This window comes from Eubalaena glacialis, chromosome X (assembly GCF_028564815.1).
Source record: "Eubalaena glacialis isolate mEubGla1 chromosome X, mEubGla1.1.hap2.+ XY, whole genome shotgun sequence".
NCBI lineage: Eukaryota > Metazoa > Chordata > Mammalia > Artiodactyla > Balaenidae > Eubalaena > Eubalaena glacialis.
In genome coordinates, this window is record NC_083736.1 from 117536606 (window position 1) to 117560947 (window position 24342).

Here is a 24342-nt window from a genome sequence, read left to right on the forward strand (position 1 = left end):
CAGCACTAGGATTTAACAGGAACACAATTCATGTTAGAAAGTAACAGTAAATTGCATGAAGCTAAAAGAAAATCTCTTCTTAATTATTCTGTCTCATAATATTCTTATAAAAACTCTACTTAGGCAATAATTCCTTCTCATTAAAAATAAATCTTTAAGTTATTCACACAGTCTCAAGTATCACCTGCCTCATTACAAAGGGGAAACTACCTTTAAAGTGAAGAGCTCTGATGGTCACCATATTAACCAAGTAATCAAACTCAGCATCACCAAGAATGTGACAACCTGACATAATGAGCCTCCTGATGTGATGCAATGAGAAATACACATCACTTAGGCAGCATTCCTGCCGAAAATGCTTAACCTAAATCTAACAGTGAGCAAACAATGAGATACATGTTGGGCATTCTACAAAATGAGTCTGGGTACCTTAAAAAAGTCATTGTCATGAAAAACAAAAAGCTGTAGACTGAAGAGACTAAAGAGACTCAACCAAATGCAATATGTGAACCCTTTCTGGCTCATCAACTTAAAAAAACAGCTATGAGAGACACTTTCGGGACAACTGGAAAATTTTGTACATGGACTGTATACTAGATGACATTACTGAATCAACGTTAACATTTTCAGGTAGGATGATGGTACTGTGCTCATGTAGGAAAACATTAGTTTTACTTAGGAGATAAATGCTGAAGTATTTAGAGGTGAACACTCATGATGTCTGTGACTTACTTTCAAATGGTTCAGAAATATAGATCTGTATATAGATTAATAAATATAAAACACAGATCTGTATTTCTGAATATAGATATGTTTCTGTATTTCTGAGTACAATATATAGATTCTATATGTATAGACAGATGCCATGTATGTATGTATAAGTATATACACACATATACTAGTGAGAGGAGAAAGCCAACGTGGCAAAATGTTAAGAATTAGAGAATCTAAGTAAAGGATGTATGATATTTGAAATTTTTCAAAAGAAAAAGTTGGAGGAAATAAGTAAGAAAGGAATACGTACCATGGCGGTTCTAGACTTGATAAACCAGTCAAATCTAAACTGAGGGGCATTCCGAACACACTGTCTTAATTCTTCATACACGTTTTCTCTATCAAAGCCCATTTTGTGTAACATACAAATCAAGAATCGATCTTCTTCCTCAGTATAGTTCTTTCCTTTGCTGGTTCCATACTGAATACGTAACTGATGAAATGGAGCCTTGTATCTTGCAATCTGTAGATTTAAACAAAATAGTGCTTTTGACTAAATGTGCAATAATAGTAAGTCAAAGCTAATCACCATTTAATCAATTAAAACAATCTATTGGTAATTTGACAATTATGAAATATACTACTTTGGCATCCAGGGCTTTCTTGATACTGATCCTTCGTTGAATTCTTGCTTCTCCACGTTCAATTTGAGCCATAATTTTCTCAATGTCTTGTAATTCATTGCAACGTTCCCAAAATACAGCTGAAAAACAGAGTTATTACTTTACAATTCTATCATCTTAAGTAAATGAATCCAAGGAACTGTAGAATGAAGAATTAGCAGGAAAGGATACAGTGAACTTACACTGTTTATAATTAAGATTCAAATTCATCTGTATATATATGTTCAATTATTAAATACTCCTAAGGTGTAATAAATGAGGGGTATTAAATACCTCCTTCCATTTAAAAGTAAGACCTCAACAAGGAGGTTTTAGGTTAGTGATTTTCCTTTCATGAAATATTACGAAGTTTTTAATTATCCATCCCAGATGACTAGAATTTCAAAAGATACTACAGATACTGATTTAAGCTATGCTTTTATTCAAACATTATATAGAAGGCACCAAACACATAAAGTGAAACAGAAGAGAGGGTGGTCATATAAACTTAGAGAACATAGTTTCCTAGCAAGCAAAAATAAAAATGAAACTATTATCAACAGGTCAATCAAACTTCCTATAAAGCAGAAATTTCTACTGAAACTGTTACTTCGCTTTTGGAACCACTCACTATTCTTACAGTATTTCCAGTGACATATAGCTTGTTTTTTAAACTTACTTGGAATAGCCTCTTCTCTTTAAAAAAAAAAAAAAAAAAAAAAAGGAAAGCCAAGTCACCCAAATTTTATAAATGAGCTAAATGATCTGGCTGCATTAATATGTCACATCTTATGACTTCAGTGAGAGGCCCTCTAATGACATATTCTACATTCTCAAATTTTTTCATTTTTAGAGTCTATCAAGAAAGGAATGTCAGTACTCTGATTTTTATAAGCACCTGTATTCATTTATTCATTCTCTCACTTATTCATTCAACACAATTTAAACGCCTACTATATATAAGATACCACGAACAGCCAACTGTACACATTTCATCTCTTATTGCAACCAACTACATAAATTCATTCAAATCTCCCCATCCTCTGACTTGGCCCCAATTAAGCTGCCCTGAGCTAGTCATGCTACCTGGCTTGCTGTCAATTTGAGGGAACATCTGACATGGTATTTTTTTTTTAAATAAGCTCTTTTTAAAAATATTTATTTATTCATTTGGCTGCGCCAGGTCTTAGTTGTGGCACGTGGGATCTAGTTTCCTGACCAGGGATCAAACCCAGGCCCCCTGCATTGAGAGCACGGAGTCTTAGCCACTGGACCACCAGGGAAGTCCTGACATGATATCTTTTTAAATCATTTTTTTCTTGCAATTTCATACACAATGATGCTATCCCCCTTCCTAACTTTTGAAGAAAATTCTACTTCAGAAAATCTCTCTGCACATATCCTTTTATACTCCTTTCATTCAACTCTTGCTGCTAAAATTTCTCTCTCTCCTCTATTTTTCCCCTCTTTAAGCCCCCAAATGTCCTAAACTTATGTGATAAATTTTAAGGGTAGTAGTAATGTTATACTGTTATCAAAGTAAAGGACGTTCATAGACTTGATGTTATACTACACGAAATAAAAACTCAAATATAATCCATCTCTCAAGTCCCTGGCAATCACCAGAAGACCCTTTCAGATTTCCAAAAGAAAAAAAAGTATCTGTTCTCTAATTATACATGGATTTATTCAAGCATTAGCACCATAAATAAATTAAAAATTGTGCCTAATCTATATTAATCTTTGGTATATTTAGTAGTATTTCAATGTTTCCTCCCTACTATTTTTCATGGCAAAAATGCAGAATTTCAGTTGTTAGGCTAAATAGGCTTTGAGAGACTAGCTCAGAAACCTAAACCTACTTTGTAACATTGTTTCAAAAACACTTTTGTTGGGAGGGGTAAGATGTGACAGGGTGAGAGAGTGGCATGGACATATATACACTACCAAATGTAAACTAGATAGCTAGTGGGAAGCAGCCGCATAGCACAGGGAGATCAGCTCGGTGCTTTGTGACCACCTAGAGGGGTGGGATAGGGAGGGTGGGAGGGAGGGAGAGGCAAGAGGGAAGAGATATGGGAACATATGTATATGTATAACTGATTCACTTTGTTATAAAGCAGAAACTAACACACCATTGTAAAGCAATTATACTCCAATAAAGATGTTTAAAAAAACAAAACAAAACATTTTTGTTGTTTCAAAAACCTACTTTGTAACATTGTTTCAAAACATTTTTCCCAAAACATGGGGGAAAAAATGCCCTAGATTCTCTACAGCTGATATTCAGACTAAATTTGAGAGCTCAACCTAATTGGATTTTAGAAACTTCCTATGTTCTTCTACATAAAGAAAATTTACTAGACATATTTACCTATTTTAATAAGATTTCTTTTCAGAAGCCTGAGGTTGGATGCACTGTGACATGGAAATCAGTATTAACTCCATATACTTCAGCACCTAATCTAGTTCTGGTCAAGACCAAAGACACAGCTAAGTAAGAGAAGGAGCTGATTCTAGGACCAATCAACAGATTTATTCAAGCAGTCTTTTCAGATCTACTCCAGCTTGCCTGGAGTTAACGGAATCCACACATAACTTGCCTGGAGCAAACTAGAACCCTGAGAGTGTTTGAGGATCTAATTATAGGAATTCTCTCCTTCAAGGACAACCTAGAAAGACAATAATTCCATCCACTGAAACTGAAGCCTTAGACTTGACTTGCCCAGAAGATGATCAAGTTCCAGAGGTGGGAAAGTAGGCATTTTGCCAGTGCTCATCCAATAGCTACCCTTGTTTTATCAGTGCTATACTTGGCTCTATTAGCTAACTAGTAGGGACAACAGCAATTTGTTTTGATAAATCTTATAATCTTTTCATAGAAATACAATTATATTTTATACTTTCACTTACAGTTTATTCATAAAAGTCTAAAGGTCTCTGAACAAAGGTAAAATTAAATTGACACTAAAGAAATGCATAAGGTTACAATTAAACACCATTTTTGTAGTTGTATACAAACCTGAATACTCCATGACCTCCTCAGGAGATTTGCCCTCCACCTCTCGAGCTATATTATCAATGTCATCTCTTCCATACTTCTCATTAGCTTTAATAAACTGATTAAAATCTCGCTTAGTCCAGTTTGTGAATCCCTGTGAACAAAAAATTAAGCATCATCAACAGAGGTTAAATCAACAAATCCAAATATTGTTCTATTTAGTTCTATACAATGATACATTAAAAACAGTTCAAAAGGCTTAAAATTTTCCTCCTTATAAAATCCCAGGTTTTTTAATGTTGGAATCAAAAGTTGAGTTAGTGTTATTAATAACTGCTTTTCTATCATGAAGAGAATATACTTCCCTCCAAGTACTAAAAACTGATTTATAGTTCCAAGATATTGTGTAGTTTTTAACTCCGTATTTTATAGATGCCTACTACATTAAAATACAAATGCATTAAAATTAAAATACTAATGTAAATGCTGAAGTCCTGGATATTCCAGTACTTCATTTTTTTCACAGACTTATTCCCATGTAAATTAAGAAAAAATGTGGATGCATTAAATCAAAAAAATACATGAAGGAATAAAAAAGACTGAAGAAAAATTTTTGTAGCTCTTTACATCATTCCAAACTACTGTGAACAAATAATTTCGGTTCAAAATTATATTCATAAATAGGATTCGATAAACAGAATGTTATTGGGCCTGCTCAATTTCTTTCCTAAAAGATAGAACAGTTCAACCAATCAGTGTTTTAAGTCTCTTTGGTATTTATTAGCATATCTCTGAAGTCACAAGATCAAATTTTTGTCTTCCACTCCTCATGTCCCAACCCACATAAATGTGATACCCTCGACAGAGCAAAACTCTATCCCTAGGCTTTAGTTGATAAAGATTTTAGATTATCCCACATTTTGTTCCTTTGTACTCCCATGATTTTTTAAAAGATTAATTATTTAGGGCAGTAGAGAAAGGTGATTAAAGATGACTCCAGGCTTCCCTGGTGGCGCAGTGGTTAAGAATCCGCCTGCCAATGCAGGGGACACGGGTTCGAGCCCTGGTCCCGGAGGATCCCACATGCCGCGGAGCGGCTGGGCCCGTGAGCCACAACTACTGAGCCTGCGCGTCTGGAGCCTGTGCTCCGCAACGAGAGAGGCCGCGATAGTGAGAGGCCCGCGCACCGCGATGAAGAGTGGCCCCCACTTGCCGCAACTGGAGAAAGCCCTCGCACAGAAACGAAGACCCAACACAGCCATAAATAAATAAATAAATAAAAATTTAAAAGAGAAAAAAGAAAATCAATAATTAAAAAAAAAAAAAAAAAGATGACTCCAAGTACTAGGAGGGGCAAAAAATTGATTTTGTTTCTAATTACAAACTAAAGCAATTTCTCAGTTGAGACTGTATATTCACAATATATTGTACATTCACAATATACTGCAAGCCAAGTAACATTCTAAGACCGTAACTTTATTTTTGTGTTCAGGAAATAAATTTTGAAAAAAAATCATGAATATTTAAATGTTTTATTTTATTCTGTGGTAAGTCGTAATATTCAACCAGTTGCAATTACATTTTCAAACTAAACTTTATGACTTCCAGGCATTTGGCTCAAAAATTATGAATGTAATTTGTAAAACTTCATTCAATAAAATTACATGTTATAACAAAGAAAAGACCTATATAATAAATAAGATATAAATATAAAAACTATCTTTCAATAATTAATGTGGAAAATTCCCTAGCACTGTGCTTTGCATATTGTTCAAAAGAATTTGTTGAATAAATAAATCTTGCTGGCTACTTTCTATACTAAGGTGGTATCATACAGTACACATGTTTGTTTATTATTTTCCAAGGATCTTTTGCACTGTAATTCTTTTTATCTTCTACAGATTATTTTGGAAGTATGACACTTGTAAAACTCATTAAAGCAACAATGACCAGAAAGCATTAATATGTTGTTCAAATCGAAATGTTCCCTACTTATTAACTATTAGCTTTTAACTATACAATGAGCACCTTTTATAGTTTCAGAAATTTCTCATCATTGTATTAAAGTTCTTTTCAAGAAAGAATATAAGGCATTTTCAGAATTATGAAATCATTCCATAAATAAAAGATTAGTAGAGTATAATTTCAGAGGACAGTTCACAATCAATAAAATAAATTAAAATTTTCAAGAATATGTAGTAATTACTGTCTATCAGGATTCATATGTGGATTAACTGACTTCATTATAATTGATAAAATGCATGTCTGATTTCTTATAATTGACACCTATATTTTGCATTTATATATTTTTTAGTATTTCTAGAAGAGTGTATTCTATAAAAGGGATAAAAAAATAGGGATATTTGGTCTAAATGTATGTTTACAAAATAGCCCTGAGTTGTGTTGGTGTGTCCAATCAGGGTACCAGGCCCATACAATAAAAAGTAAGTGTAATTTATAATATCTTTTTTTCTATTGGTTGACTAGAAGTATTTCAATCACTTAAAATATGTTACTTGTGTGAGAAGTTTTTCCTTTTCTTCAGTCTCTTCTGGTGTAAGAGGTTCAGCTCCATCAATCTTTTTTTGCTCCTCTCTTTGAGCCACAGCTGGATTTGGGATATCAGGATTCCTTGGGACCTAAGAATCAAGAGGTGTGTTATGAGTAAACTGTTGAGAAAAATTAATTAAGGGTATACATACTTATATCAATATTTAGAGTTATTTCAGCAGTAAACAAAATAAAGTCATACCAGAATGACACATGATCCTCTCCACATTTCTACTACCATGATATTGCCAAAGTAAAACTGTTCTTAAATGTGCCACGTGGTATTTTACAGTTAAAAACCAGTTACAGCTAAATGCCACATTATATTCTAGATATAATTACACTGTGGAACAAAAAAATCCTTATGATATTGTAATACATGGTAATAATAATATCATTATCCCCAACACCAACATTATACAATAAAATCTCAAGCCCAGAAACAAAAAGTTGGGTAGTACAAAAAGAGCCCATATTCACCTGGCAATACAGACCAGGGTACAGAAGTGGCAATGCACCTGAAGATTGTATCCAATGCTCTAATCAGTTCAACGTGCAAAAAGAAAGGAGTACTTTTATTGCCTTCCAGGATATGGAAAGAGACAGCATCTTCACATAAAATGCAAAGACTGAAAGAGTGACAGGATAATGAAGAAGCAAAAAAAGAGACTATATATAAGAGGGAAGGGGTAAGCAAAGCACACAAACAGCTGCGATGGGACCCGCAGTCAAGGGGAAAAAACTACAGTAGCAGTGAGCAACAGAAGGTATAGTGTATACTCTACAGCTCTGCATAGTATACAGAGCTGCAATACACTGACAACTGAGAAGAAGAGAGCTCAAGTTCAAAAGACTGAGGACAGAAGCTCAGCTCTACAAGGAAGCAAGCAGTCAGCCAGTCATTTGTATCTCAAAACTGTAGCCCCAGGGGCCTCAGTGTGTCACCATGAACTTAGACAACCCATACAGTTCAGCAGTATAAAGCAGCATTCATTGTACGGAGTGATAAACTAAGTCACTCAGCGCAAAGCCTCACATCATTTTTATGTGCATCTGCAGTGACAATGCAGCACATTGATTTACGAGGGCAGGTATATAACATGTATAGTACATTTTATAGCATCCATCAAACATGGCAAGAACAGGGTTGGCAGTAAGCCTTCCACTGTTTGGAAGGCACACCTATCATAAATGACTCATCCTCTAGAGGTATCAAATAGTCACGGTTTTACTAAAACATGATTATAATACATACTAGAGTACATTTCTCTAATTGTTATACATATTTCATAGAGTTTGAACCATAGCACTGTAATTTAAAAATAAGTATTTTTAAAACTATTGTATCCAATAGTTGTTTAAATATAAAACCTACTAACTGGGCATTAAAAAGACATACTGAAAAACAGATTCATTTGTACATAATCATCAGTACGAGACAATCAAATTAGGAAGTATTGACTAAATGTCTATTTTGTCCATAGCACTATGATAGGTGTTCACTGGAATATAAAAAATAGTGGACATGGTCCCTGCCCACAAGGAGCTCACAACCTAGTTGCGGAATTCTGAGCTATACTCTAAGAACTATAAGAATTTGGGGAGATGGAGAAGAGAGAAAGAATATTCTAGGCTGGAGCAGTAAAGCAAAAACGGTGAAGGCAAAAACAGGAAGGAGCATATAAGGTTTATGTTGAGACGGGATAAGAAACAAGGCCAGGTGGAAACAGAATTAGAGGGCCTTCTGAAACTACACAGTAGGCAACAGCAAGCCATTGGAGATCTTTCAACAAAGGAGTACTGTTTTCACCTGCAAGCCTTGTGCTGGATGGATTGAAGTGGGGAAGCGACTAGAGGCAAGAGAACCAGCTAAACTGTTGTAATCTAGAAATGAGGTATGATCACCTGGCCTAGGATGGTAGCAAATGGAAATGGAAAAGAAGGTGTAAATTAAAAATGAAATGTAGTCCAGTGATACGCATGATTTAAAATAACTTTTTTCAATAGCTAAATTCCACTTTTAAATCACAGGCACACCAGCAATTCCATTCCTAACATATCTATACAAAGACTTTTAGGAGAATGTTTATAGCAGCTTTACTCACAAGAGCCAAAACCCAGAAAACAGTCCAGATGTCCATCAACAAGAGACTGGATAAGCAAACTGTGGTATATCCTTACAATGGAATAGTACTCGGCAATAAAAAGGAATGCACCATTGATAATGGGACAACATGGATGAATCTCAAAAACACTATACTAAGTGAAAGAAGCCTTACACATAATATATGATTCCATTTATGTGAAACTCTAGAACAAAAAAACTAATCTATAGATGAAAATAATATCAGAACAGTGGTTGTGTCTGGGGCATGAATATGAGGATTGACTGGGAAGGGGCACTTTCTATATCTTTATAGGGGCTTCAGTTATGTAGGAGTATGCATTTGTCAAAATTCATCAAATGACACACAAGATTTATATATTTCAATGTATATAACTTTTATCTTAAAAAGAATCAAATAAATATTGAACTCTGGCTAATGATATGCATGTTGAAGTGTTTCCGGGTGAAATATACTTATGTCTGCAACTTTGAAATGCATAAAGAAATAAGAAGGATATCCATTTGATAGAAAGCTGAAGAAATGGACAAATAGGTGATAAAGCAAATACAGTAAAATGTAAATTGGAAAATATATGTGGTGTGTATATGGATGTTCACTGTATAATTATTTTCGCATTTTTCTGTTTGGAAATTTTTCATAATAAAATGTTGAAAAAAATTACAGACATAGCTTTAAAAGTTTAACAGACCCCTTCAGTCGCTGGTGAAATTACTTTGGCCTCAAATTTTAACTTTCATTGAGGAAAACCTCTTTAATCTTAAGATATTTCTCTACCAAAATGCTTCAAACTTTCCATATCTGACAAACCATACTTTAACAAAATATTTCATAAACATCTAATTTTATGACAGAAAATGGATAATATACCCACACAAAATAAACTTTTTATTCCTATGTAGATATCTTCAATACTAAAAATTTTCCACCTGAACTTTAATAAAGGCAAAATCAGAATATTATATCATACCATTAGATTTTAGGATCTACTGCCCATATTTTTAATACAGCAAAACTTTAGAATGACTTCATCAATGTCACATTTACAATTTTAGTTCTAAAAATTACTCAAACAGCTGCTAAAATTTTTAGAATTAGAAATGACTCAAAATTCCTAAATTCCTGTATCTCTTCCTACAAATAATCTCCTTCTTAATATTTATTATTTTTAAAAGGTATTCATTTTTTACCTCATGAGGTTTTATCGGCATTTAGCTTCCTAAAGTGATTTCAAAGTGCTATAAAAGAATTAAGTAGACGAATTATAGGCCAATAGGACTAAACAGATACCTAGGCGGTATCTCAAGTACTCATACTGTATATATTACTGATGACCCCCAGTAACACTTAATATACAAGAAGTTATCTTTCAAGGAAACAGCTCAATTATTATTTGGATTTCTAGTCAGATAGTAAGGAATTTGTGATTAAGAGCTATGTTCCATGGAAAAGTGAAAAACTTTTTGGGGGGTCTTGTTTCTTAGGAGCTTCAGCAAGCATTTCATAGAAATATGGAATACTGAATTAAATGTGACAACACACAAAATAGAAGTAGTACCCTGAAATCAGCTCACTGTATTTTAATTCTACCACAGCAAAACAGGTGGCCCACAATGATACATTACGGAAACTCACAAAGATTATAGAACTTCCTGCATTTGTCAAATGTTTATATCCCCCCCCAAAGAGTCTTTATTGAAGATATATATTAGAATGTTCTACAGCTTTCTTCAGCTTCTAATATGGCAAAACTCTTTCACTCCAGGTCTTAGACTCAATGGGACTTGTGGATACTCCGGAGTTTGAAAATTCTGCAATTGAAATTTCAATTCAGTCACCTTCTTCCAATGGAAGGGTTTTAGTGAGCAAGTGATTAAAAGCATTAAGTAACTCCTTTAAGTCACAAGAGCAATGAAGCTTCTGAATACGTCAACCTGCAACAAGGTCAGAGCTCAGACAGCAGGGAAAATTGGCACATAATGCACAGCTATCTACCAGGTGGTTAGGGCAAAACAAACAACTACTTCTCTCAGCCTCAAACAAGACAGAACTCTTTAATTCCAGATCTTATTATCAGGAATACTGCTGTGACCTTGTTGTGCTGAGTATTGAGGGGAAAAAACAAAACAGAAAATAAAAATGCAAATAAGCAGGCCCTGAAGAAAAATGCTGTTTACCAACTGCTTCAAGCCTACTGAGCCCTTCACTAACCACACTCCAAGTCACTACAGAATGTGACAGTGGGGACTCAAAATGGACAAAATGGAACCATACACCACAATGCCCCCAGCTTCAGACAAAACCTCTCTCCCCTGAGCTAACAATCATTTAAGCAGAAAGAGGGAAAGGAGTCCCTTTTTGAGAACCTAACTATGTAGAGAATATCAGGAAACTCCACTACAGCAGTCCTGTTCATCTGAGAACAAACTATTGTTCCATTCATATTGTGGCTTGGGTTAGTTTTCTGGAGGTTTAGTAGGGGGAAAAAAATCAATGCTAGGAATCCTTGAGAAGATATGCCCAACACTTATCAATATCATATCGTCCTTTATAGGAAGCTTTTGCAGGTGATTAACATGCCATGCTCATCTGTCTATACAGTCGGCCCTCCGTATCCGCGGGTTCTGCATCTGTGGATTCAAGCAACCTCAGATCAAAAATATTTGAGGAAAAAATTGCAGAAAGTTCCAAAAAGCAAAACTTGAATCTGCTGCATGCTGGCAACTATTTACATAGCATTCACATTGTATTTAAACCTATTTACATAGCATTCACATTGTATTTATACCTATTTACATAGCAATCACATTGTATTAGGTATTATAAGTAATATAGAGATGATGTAAAATATATGGGCGAATTTGCATAGGTTACATGCAAATACTACGCCATTTTATATAAGAGACTTGAGCATTCACGGATCGTGGTATCTTTGTGGGCTTCTGGAACCAATGTCCCGCAGATACCGAGGGACAACTGTACTCAAACATGAGACCCACCCAATTAAAGCACCCACCTTAGCTCAGGTCTGTAGCCCCTGGTAAAGAATGGAAGAGACAAGGTTCAGAAAGAACCAACATCCAGAATGTATTCTTCTTTGTCTTGTAAATCCCCAGCTAAGTATGCATACAGAGGATCAAGGCAAGTCTTAAGACAATACAAAGGCAATCCAGGATGGGGCTGAGGAGAGCCTGGGGCTAGGAGTGGAGTGGTAGGGGGTCGATTCTCCTTCCACCCCCACTGCCACCACCATCTTTTCATCTTCACACTGCAGCAGCCTCCTGGCTGGTTTCCCTGGAGAAACTCACCATTCTCTGCGTTGCAGCCAGAGTGATTTTTAAAAATGTAAGTCTGATCATATTCTACCCCTTATAAGTGGTTTGACCTTGAGCAAATTACTCAGGGCAAATTACTCAACCTCTGTATGCCTCAGTTTCCCCACCTGTAAAATGGGTATGTAGTTCCAGGGCTCTTCTGAGAATACTGAGCTAATCATTTTGAACAACTAAGAAGAGTAAGCAACACAAGTAAGGACTAAATAACTATCTGCTGTTATTATTCCATCACCCACCTACCCCTCTGCCTTAAAGACATCTCAAAGGCTTTCTTTGCTCTAAAGTTCAACCTAATTAATATGACCTATAATTAATGTTCAATGCTCCACATGGTCCAACTCAACCAACTCACCAGTTTCATCTCAAGTCATTCTCCTTCTCACCACTCCCTAGCAACACTGGCCTTCTTTCAGTTTCTGAAGGGGCAATCCTCCTTCCTACCACAACACCTTTGTACCTGTGGCTCCCCCACCTGAACGCTTCTGTCCCACACTTCACTTGGCTAATTCCTGTGCATCTCTCTGATCTCAACTTAAATGGTGGTCCTTAGGGACCACCTCCCTGATCTCCCACTCCACACTAGATACCCACGTTATGGTCCCTCATAGCACCCTTTGTAAGTACTGAAAACAAATAACGTCACTACGCTGTGCTTTCAGCTTAATGTCTGTCTCCTCCATTAGAACGTAAGTACTGTGCACTGAGGAACCCCCTCTGTCTTATTCGTCAGTTTATCCTCAGACCTTGACATAGGACCTGGCATAGGGGAGCACTCGATAAATATGTATTAAATGAAAAACAGTCCTCCTTTCACTCACACTCCCTCTCCAGTCACTTCTCTCCGGGAGGTGAGGAACAGAAAACAGTAAGGTGCCATAGCATGGATGCCGTGCCGTCTTCCCCCTGCTCGCTCATCCCTTTCCTCTCTGCTCACACCTTCCTCCTTCCTATCACCCTTCGCAGCTGTCCCTTCATTCCTCCCTCTTCTAAGGTTTCCTCTCTCCTCCGTCTCCTTCCAGCTGGCCACCACCCAACTGTCATGTAAGACCCTGACCCTTAACCACAAACTGCCTGTAATGAAAGGCACTATTTACATTAAAACCAGAGCTGTGGCGAGAATGTGGTGGGCACTGTATTATCACAGGGAACAGAATTTCAGTATCTCCAAAGAAGGAGCATAAACAGTTATATTAGCAGAGGTGATTTTTTTATTGCTGCTACTTGACTACCACTTGGCTCACCTCCCAAACAACATGTCAAACCACTGTAAACACAGTCCTTATTTAGGGCTGCAGAAAGAAGCAGAGTTATGTCACATGCAGAAATAGCCCAGAATGTCTGAGTGGAAAGAGCATAGCATTTGAATGCTCAGAACCTGTGTTTGAAACCAGCACCCTTGGCAACTCTGTTAGCTACCTGACCTTGAACAAGTCATTTAACCTCACTGAACTTGTTTCCTCACCTATTATATAGAGGTGATAATAACACCTATCTCACAGGGTTTCTAAGAAATCAAATGAAGTATGTGGTAAAGCATTTATTCAATTATAAGATGCTCTACACAGATATTTGGTTGATTACTGAGGTCTAACATTTCAACTTAATTCTCCTTTTAAGTCTCACTAATAATAGTCAATAAAAGTTAACAGAAAATAATGATCTAAACCTAAAATGTTTAATAATTCTTAGTGGGATCATGTATATATTTGTTTACCTTGTGAAATCTTATTCACTACTTTATTAATTTTACTATTTTTATTTTACATTGTAAACCTATAACTTGCCTGTTTCTTCTAACATCGCTGTTTTCACTTTCTTTGAAACTGGTTTTATGCCTGATCCGATGTTCAACCATGATTACTGTACTCTTCTACAACTTCCTAAGAAGGATTTTATCCAGTCCTGTTGGTTAAATACATTCAAATTTAATCATATTTCCCTAACCAGATTATAACTAACCACTTCATTTATATATTTTTATACTTATATTCACCCTAACTTTCTTGTTCCTATTTATATATATTTCCACTTATATTCACCTTAAGTTTCTTGTCCCTATTTATAGATATCTAAACTTTGGTACATAAATAGCAAGCAAAACTTTTTTGCTCCATTTCAAATGACAGTGCTCCCACTTTGGACAAATAGTAGAAACACTCTAGAGATTCACTCAGTTCAAAATATTTTTTTTAACATCTTTATTAGAGCATAACTGCTTTACAATGGTGTGTCAGTTTCTGCGTTATAACAAAGTGAATCAGTTATACATATACGTATATCCCCATATCTCCTCCCTCAGTTCCAAAATATTAACTAACTAAATATCTTATATATATATGGAGCTTTTCTAGGCATATTACAGTTACTAATCAAAATAACTGGTCACAGTTCCACTTGTGATAAAGGTTCACAATATAAATTTTAAAACACAGCTTCCAATTCATAAAACAGAAATCTTCATAAAATTATAAGTGTTAATACTTTTATAATTTTGTTCATACTATTGATTATTATTTGGTCATCCCTTTCCACTCACTAGGAAGCCAATTTCAACATACAGAAATAACCTGGTATGCTTAATCTCTCAATGTGATAGCTGTAAGTATGACAAACATTATATTTCACTCACTATAAACGGGTTCTTATCTACCTATATAAGTAAGAAACTTGAATTCCAAAAGATCATTTTTAAGTTCCATAATTCATTATCGTGTTTATCATTATTTTAACACCTAAGTGAACACAATCTACTAACCACCAACAGGGCTTCTATCAATCTATGAGCAATAAACACAAAAATACTATTTCTTGGTCATTTTGAGGAAAATAATCAAAAATTTCCTATCATCTATCATACATTCACTTCTATTTAAACACATACCTATTGTTTATTCTACATATTCTTTGAGCACTTGAACACGAGCATTATTTAAATGTTATTACTATTTTGAAATATTGGATAATTCTCCACGAATCTCATTTAGTGATGATCTTACTGGTGATTGGGTAGCTTGATGCTTTGCTTCTAGTTAAACCTCCACTTTGGTTTTAAAAACACCACCATTTTGACTTACTCTTAAGTTCTCTCACATTAAAATGGAACACTTTAGTCTAGCTTAATACATTATATTAGCTTAAAAGATTGTATTATGCTAATCCAAAAAACTGAAAAATTACCTTATAGCCTATGGTCTTCCTATAATAAAGAATTTCCTTCTCGAGGAGCTCAAATAAGCGTGGTGGGAAAAACTGAAAATCCTGAACATTTGGCTGTTTTGGAGGTCGTGGAGCCTGCGGGGGAGAAAATGCATTACATATATATTTGTTTTCAGTACATGAAGTGAACATACTTATCTTTTATTATTTCTTTTATATATAGAAAAATAAATACAATGGAATCCATTTATATGGCTGGAGCATATCAAGTACTTTTCTGTATTGTTATATTTTAGGGACTAAGATTTAGCACTAATATAAGTAAATCTGAATCAGAGACCACGTTACAAGAGAATTCTACTGTAGGACATAAAACCTGGCCTCATACTGCTTTACCTTTGGAATCTTTGGCTCACTAACACGTAAAGCCTCTCTGAAGTAGGCATCCACCGCATAGTTGGCTTTGCGTTCTCGTTTGGGAGGTTCAATCCATTCCACCATTCCAAGCTATACACGAAAACAAGAATGAGGAGTTTAATAATTCCAATTTGGTTTATAAATATCAAGCACATCAAGGTTGTAGAAGTGTGAGAAAACCAAAGCCATTAGGAAGAATCAAAACTTGCTTTGTAAAACTCTAATTGGAAAAGATACATGCACCCCAAAAGAATCTGAAAAAAAAAATAACTAAATCACTTTGCTGTACACTTGAAACTAACACGATATTGTAAATCAACTATACTTCAATTTAAAAAAAAAAAAACTTGCTTTATAAGTCACAGTGATACATCCCAAGTTCCAAAACCTCATACTGTATACCAAGTTTAGGTGCAAGTGCAAGGATGGTTTTCTTTTTTTTTTTTAAGTAAGTTTGAAACTTAGCTCTTCCTTAGTAATTGAGAAGAATTTGCATAATCTGGTTAATATTTTATGTCAAAATAAATAAATAGCGTCTAATATAGGTGGAAGACTAATATTGATTCTGGTAACTGTGTTAAGTGTATGAATTAGAAAATAGCTGAAAGGCATAAATAATGAATATCAACATGACAGCCATATATCCCTTCAAATCAAGAGAAATTTTAAAATAAGACCTCTTGGTAAGGTAGCTGTGGGAAAAGCCAGTGGAATCAGAAAGACCTGAATTTGAAGCCAGGTTCTGCCACTTTACCAACTGTATAACTTTGAAGAAATTATTTTCTCCATCTGTAAAATGGGAATAATAATAAAACCTACTCTGAGGATTAAATGTGACCATATACGTGAAAGCATTAGGTAAACTGCCAAGAGTTAAATGTAAGTTATTATTAAATATCCAAAGTGGGGTGAACAATGATTTGGTAGCCTTACAAAACTTTACCCCAATATCAGCTAGAAAATGCAATTTAAAAGTCAATATACAAAAGTGACAATATAAAGTTCTGGAGTCTGTAGGTATGCTTTTCTAGTTCAGATATTTTTCTTGATTTCACAGTGCCTAGCCTAGTACTTTTACACAAAAGAGGCCATTAATCTATTGGGTTGGCTAAAAGTTTTGTTTGGTTTTTTTCTGTAAGATGGCTCTAGTAGCACTTAGTTGTCTTTAACTTCATTTGAAACAATTCTGTTAGATTGTATGTGACAGCTGTCATATCAGCATGCATTTAAAAAAAAGACTTATCAAAATTGGTGAATTTTTGTGTAGCCATTTTAACATTGAAGATGGAAGAAAAAAAAGCAACATTTCCAGCACATTATGCGTTATTTTTCAAGAAAGGTAAAAACGCAACTGAAACGCAAAAAAAAGGTTTGTGCAGTGTATGGAGAAGGTGCTGTGACTGATCGAACGTGTTCAAAAGTGGTTTGCGAAGTTTCGTGCTGGAGATTTCTCGCTGGGCGATGCTCCACAGTCAGGTAGACCAGTTGAAGTTGATAGCGATCAAATCAAGTTATTGAGAACAATCAACGTGATACCACACGGGAGGTAGCCAACATACTCAAAATATCCAAATCAAGCACTGAAAATCATTTGCACCAGCTTGGTTATGTGAATCGCTTTGATGTTTGGGTTCCACATAAGTTAAGCGAAAAAAACCTTCTTGACCATATTTCCACATGCGATTCTCTACTTAAACATAATGAAAATGTTCCATTTTTAAAATAAATTGTGACGGGTGATGAAAAGTGGGTACCGTACAGTTATGTGGAACGGAAGAGATCGTGGCGCAAGTGAAATGAACCACCACCAACCACACCAAAGGTCAGTCTTCATCCAAAGAAGGTGATGTTGTGTATATGGTGGGACTGGAAGGGAGTCCTCTGTTATGAGCTCCTTCTGGAAATCCAAACGATTAATTCCAACAAGTACTGCTCCCAATTAGACCAACTGAAAGTAGCACTCGATGATTAGTCAACGGAAAATGCATAATCTTCCATCAGGGTAACACAAGACCACATGTTTCTTTGAGGACCAGACAAAAACTGTTACAGCTTGGCTGGGAAGTTCTGATTCATCTGCCATATTCACCAGACATTGCACCTTCAGATTTCCAATTATTTTGGTCTTTACAAAATTCTCTTAATGGAAAAAATTTCAATTCCCTGGAAGACTGTAAAAGGAACCTTGAACAGTTCTCTGCTCAAAAAGATAAAAATTTTTGGGAAGATGGAATTATGAAGTTGCCTGAAAAATGCCAGAAGGTAGTGAAACAACAGGGTGAATACGTTGTTCAATGAAGTTCTTGGTGAACATGAAAAATGTGTCTTTTATTTTTTCTTAAAAACTGAAGGCACTTTTTGGCCAATCCAATACAATTAATGGTCCCACTCTATTTGACCTCATCTACAGGCTGAGTTCTAACCTTGTTATCACATTTTAAGAGTGGATGATAAACTAAGATGACCAGAATGGTTAGAAATCATAAACTCTGTGTCTAGAGAAGTAAAGACTAAAGACAAAATGGTGGCATCCACATATGGAAAAGTCTATCAGATAGAAGAAAACAGTTCTTTGTTGATCCATAAGATTAAAACCAACATGGAAAGTCACAAGTAAGTAGATTGCTACTCAATATAATTTAACAAATATGTCTTAAGTGCCTACTTGCAAGTGTCAAGGATACAAAAATGAATAAAACAATCTCTTCCATCAAGGAGCTTATAAGCCAAATAAGAAGTATTTTGAGGGACTTCCCTGGTGGCACAGTGGATAAGACTCTGCGCTCCCAATGCAGGGGGCCCAGGTTCGATCCCTGGTCAGGGAACTAGATCCCACATGCATGCTGCAGCTAAGAGTTTGCAAGCCACAACTAAGAGTTTTTTGCCTGCTACAACTAAGAAGCCCACCTCCCTCAACTAAGGAACCCACGTGCCACAACTAAGGTGCCCACCTGCCTCATCTAAGGAGCCTGTCTGCCACAACTAAGACCCGGTGCAACCAAATAAATAAATAAATATTTTTTAAAAATAGAAGTATTCTGAGAACCAGAGAATATAATACAGTGAAATGAAATGTCCTGAGAAGAGTAAGAATCCCAACATGACCGAGTTCAACCAGAGGCTGGATGGGGGGAAGAAAAAAAAAAACAGAGGCTAGATAACTGTCCTAGATGCTATAGATGGGATTTCTTAATCACAAACAAGGTTAGACTAAATGTCTCTTTTACCTCTAAAAGTTCACGAGATGGATAATGTGAGTTATGTAAGATGATGAGTTTTGTTTTGTTTTTCCCCTCAGATGGGTTAATGTGAGATGACAGTAATAGAAAAGATATTTTTTAATAACCAATATTTATTTGTCTCAATTGGGATGAAAAATCAATAATAACTTAACTTTCTGAAAGTAATGTATTTGGCCATTTAACCTATACTTGTCTGAAGGTTTAGATATTCAAATTTGAAGTAAGTATTAAAGGCCAATTCCTGAACTTTCAAAAACAGAATAAATCATGCTGAATTAGTCTGTTTTAGATAAGACTACATTAATACAAACTTATTCAGGTTAATTTATCCAGAATCAATGTCAGTCATTATGACTTAATTCACCAGGTATGGTTATAAACTAATGCAACTGGTTCGACAAATCTTATATGAAAATCTACCTCACTGTGCAATTTCCATATGTATGAACAACATTCTTGCAGGTTTTCAATTCTCTTCAAAGGATAGTATGAACCTATTTTATGAACCTATCTAGAAAATATGGAAAGACATAATAAAATATAATTTCAACTCAGAATATTCAGAAAAAAATCTGATTTAGTCAGTCAATTATAAAAGTCATCATAATTGTTATCATTAAAATTTCTTTATATCTGTACATCATTATTTTGCTAGAATTAGAAACACAGGAATACTTGTTATATTAGAAATGGACAAATATTTTACTAAGCCTAATTTTCCTCTAAGAATGTAGGTAGGAAGCACCACCGATATTTAGACTTTTCACTGTTACTTTATAAAACACTCATAATAACAATAAGCTCACGGGAATAATTGTAAAATTAATAAAATTCATATCACATAATGAGATCTAAAAAGCATATTAGGAAGGTAGTTTCCACTCTGTGTATGCAGGCTATCACCTCCATCTCCTCAGAGTAAGCCATAAGTAGTCTGAATTAAGGTTATAGATAGAATAACCACATAGATTTTGGTCAAGATACTAAAAACTAACCAGAAGTAATGATAGCAACAAAGCATTATCAACATACTAGTTGCAATGCAAATTAAAATGGCTCACCTCTGATTTTTCAGTAAAATCAATACCCAAGAATAAGCTTTTTTATTTTAAAAAATTCATTCTGTCAGTTAAAAAATATAACAGCTTTATAGAACAATTTGAGTAACAAAATAAAAATGATAGAATTGTATTATAACTCAAAAAATAACTATCCTTGAGTCCATGTTGATATAAATAAATGAGTACATAAATAAATGGGGAGAAGGGACAGCTCTTCCTTACAGAAAAATCCCAATTAATAAATGTAGACGGAGTGAAGGAAATACAAAATTACCGTTAAGTAAACACCACAATAACTATTGCAGGCAAGCTCCACCAAGAGATGCTAAAACCAGTGGGCAAAAATGTGAGGAGTATCTCCCCCCACCAAGATACTTATCAATTACAAAGGGAAAAATGGGAACTCTACAGTGGAAAAACCCAGCAGACGTCACCTCAACAAAGTGATTAAGGTTACTGTCCCCAGTAACATGACATAGTGACGTCATATGTTCCCTGGTATGATGTACTGAGAAAGACGTAACATCCCTTCCAACACATTCTTGCTAAAAATGCATAATGTCAGTCAAATCATGAAAAAAATGTCGAACAACCCCAAAGTGAGATTCAAACTACAAGACAACTGAACAATACTCTTCAAGAGGGTCAAGGTCATGAAAAACAAAGAAAGACTGAGAACTATCACAGATTAGAAGAGACCAAGGAGACACAGCAACAAAATGCAATGTGGGTCAAGAGAATGAGAAGACAAGCCACAGACTGGGAGAAAGTGTTTGCAAAAGACATATCTGTTAAGAGACTATTATCCAAAATATACAAAGAACTCTCAAAACTCAACAATAAGAAAAAAACCATTCTGATTTTTAAATGGGCAAAAGATCTGAAGAGACACTTCCCTGATGAAATATACAGATGGCAAATAAGCAAATGAAAAGATGCTCCCCATTATGTCATCAGTGAAATGCAAACTAAAACAAAGACATACTACTACACACCTACTAAAATGGCAAAAATCCAGAACACTGACAACACCAAATGCTGGTGAGAATGTGGCGCAACAGGAACTCTCATTCACTGCCCACGAGAATGTAAAATAGTATGGCCACTTTGGAAGACAGGTTGGCAGTTTCTTACAAAATTAAACATACTCTTACCATACAATCCAACAATCGTGCTCCTTGGGATTTACCCAAAGGAGTTGAAAATCTATGTCCACACAAAAACCTGCACATAAATGTTTATGGCAGCTTTATTCATAATTATCAAAACTTGGAAGCCACCAAGATGTCCCTCAGTAGATAAATGCATAAATAAGCTGTAGTACATCCAGAAAATGGAATATAACTCAGCACTACAAAGAAATGAGCTATCAAGCCATGAAAAGACATGAAGGAACTTTAAATGCATATTACTAAGTGAAAGAAGCCAATCGGAAAAGGCTACATACTGTATGATTCCAACTATATAATATTCTGGAAAGGGCAAGACTATGGAGAAAGTGCAAAGATCAGTTGTTGCTAGGGGTTGACGGGAGGGTGGGATTAACAGGCAGCACACAGAGGGTTTTTAGGGCAGTAAAACTATTCTGGATATCATAATGGTGGATACCAGTCATTTATACATTTATCCAAACCCACAGACTGTACAACACCAAAAGTGAATCCTAATGTAAACAATGGACTTTGAATGATAATGATGTGTCAGTGTAGGTTCGACTGGTGTGGGATGTTGACAGTGGAGGAAGCTGTTGGGGGGAGGCAGATGGAATATGAGAAGTCTTTGTATTTTCCACGCGATTTTGCTGTGAACCTAAAACTGCTCTTAAAAATAAAACTCTGGGGCTTCCCTGGTGGCGCAGTGGTTGAGAATCTGCCTGCCAATGCAGGGGACACAGGTTCGAGCCCTGGTCTGGTAAGATCCCACATGCCGCGGAGCAACTAAGCCCGTGAGCCACAACTACTGAGCCTGCGCGTCTGGAACCTGTGCTCCACAACAAGAGAGGCCGCGATAGTGAGAGGCCCGCGCACCGCGATGAAGAGGGGCCCCCGCTTGCCGCAACTGGAGATAGCCCTCGCACAGAAACGAAGACCCAACACAGCCAAAAATAAAATAAATTAAAAAAAAAAAAACAACTCTGTTTTTAAAAACTGCAATGTGGGATCCTGGATTATAAACCCCAGAACAGGGAAAGGACATTAGGGGGAAAACATGTTAATTTCCTGGACTTGATCACTGTAATATGATTAAGTAAATTGTTAACATTAGGGGAAGCTGAGTGAAGGATACATGTGAACTCTTTACTATTTTTTGCAATAAAGTCTAAAGTCATTTCAAAATTAAAAGTTTTAAAAATTACAGCCATAATTTCAGTTTAAACAGACAAAATAAATAAAATTCCCATTTCTTCAAGAGACCTTTGTTATCCATGAAGTATATTACAAGGCATTCTTTTATAAATGAGACCACCTGTAACAAAGTCCTTCTGGCATTTAAGTAACTATATGTAAACAATAATATTATTACTAATATAATTAATACTAAGTGCTGCATATTTTGTTCTAATTACTCTATAATGTAATTACTCCAACCTCCATTTGATAGGTGAAAAAACTGATTATCCAAAGTCACTTAATTATGGTTACCAAAGGGGAAAGGAGGGGAAGAATAAATTAGGAGTTTGGGATTAACATATACACACTACTACATATAAAATAGATAACCAACAAAGACCTACTGTACAGCACAGGGAACTATACTCAATATTTTGTAATAACCTATAAGGGAAAAGAATCTGAAAAAAATACATATGTATGTATAACTGAATCGCTTTGCTGTATACCTGAAAGTAACACAACATTGTAAATCAACTATACTTCAATAAAAAAAACTTTTAAGTCACTTAATTAGTGATAGAGTTGTGATTTCAGCTTCAGAATCCAGGAACTCAACCACATCCTATACTGCTTCTCAAAAACAAAAGTGGTGGTAGTAGTAGTAGCAGCAACAGCAAAAATGATGTTGATGGTGGTGGTAATAATAATAATAATAAACCAGCCCTTAGATAAGATCATTTTGACATACATCACTTTCACTCTACAGCACAGTATTGTGATAGGTAAGTGCCAGTGTTTTGTTAAATATATAATTGTTACGGGAAGAAATGCTAATTTGAGAGAATAATCTAATGGTTGAGGGTAAAAAGTTACCTTCTGTTTTTCTCTATAATCTTCTCCTTCAAACTTGTACAAACTTTGTTCAGTGTCCATTCTAAAATTTCTCAGAGAAGACTCTCCCATTTTCTGCAAGCGTTCATTCATCTCTGCAGTCTAAAGTTGAATGCATTGAAATTAGAAAATTATCCCTGAATTACTTATAAAAATCTGTGGATTTTCTATCTTTTTAAAAGTCAGGTTTTGATATGAAATATGCAATCTGTTAATTTACAAAGTAATAATGCAATGTTAACATCAAATTTGAATATAAATTTAATTTGCCCCAAGTATTTTAAACACTTAAATGGTTCTTAAGTGTTCTCACTTAGGCTTTCTTTAAAATCTTTTGTCATTGAAAATGTAGCCATATTATAATTTCTGCTGCATAATTTTAATGGGACACATGGCTAATGCTAAAACAGAGGCAAACTTGGATTAAACAACACATTTGCACACTAACATGAAACACAGTAACACAAGATTGTTCAAATTCCAACATATGACCTCAGATACATGAAAAGGTACTAAATATAACTAATCGTCAGGGAAATGCAAATCAAAGCTACAATGAGATATCACCTCACACCTGTTAGAATGGCCATCATCAAAAAGTCTACAAATAATAAATGCTGGAGAGGATGTGGAGAAAAGGGAACCCTCCTACACTGTTGGTGGGAATGTAAATTGGTTAAGGCAATGTAGAAAACAGTATGGAGGTTCCTCAAAAAATTAAAAATAGAGCTACCATATGATCCAGCAATTCCAAATTCCACTCCTGGGAATTTATTTGAAGGAAATGAAGACACTAACTTGAAAAGATACCTACCTGCACCCCCATGTTCGTTACAGCACTATTTACAATAGCC

At 35.3% G+C, this 24342-nt stretch overlaps 1 protein-coding gene across 4 annotated transcripts in view; it reads right to left on the bottom strand.

Annotated features, from left to right (window-relative positions):
- The window catches only part of SMARCA1 (SWI/SNF related, matrix associated, actin dependent regulator of chromatin, subfamily a, member 1), a 69500-nt gene that overhangs the window by 13228 nt on the left and 31930 nt on the right, over positions 1-24342 (bottom strand). For all 4 annotated transcript variants that reach the window (XM_061179345.1, XM_061179344.1, XM_061179346.1 and 1 more), the window contains 7 exons: positions 23471-23590; positions 15941-16051; positions 15566-15679; positions 6894-7016; positions 4399-4531; positions 1359-1477; positions 1025-1237 (listed from right to left, as the gene is read on the bottom strand). In XM_061179345.1, the coding sequence (XP_061035328.1) occupies positions 1025-1237; positions 1359-1477; positions 4399-4531; positions 6894-7016; positions 15566-15679; positions 15941-16051; positions 23471-23590 (933 nt within the window). The remainder of the gene's footprint in view (positions 1-1024; positions 1238-1358; positions 1478-4398; positions 4532-6893; positions 7017-15565; positions 15680-15940; positions 16052-23470; positions 23591-24342) is intronic.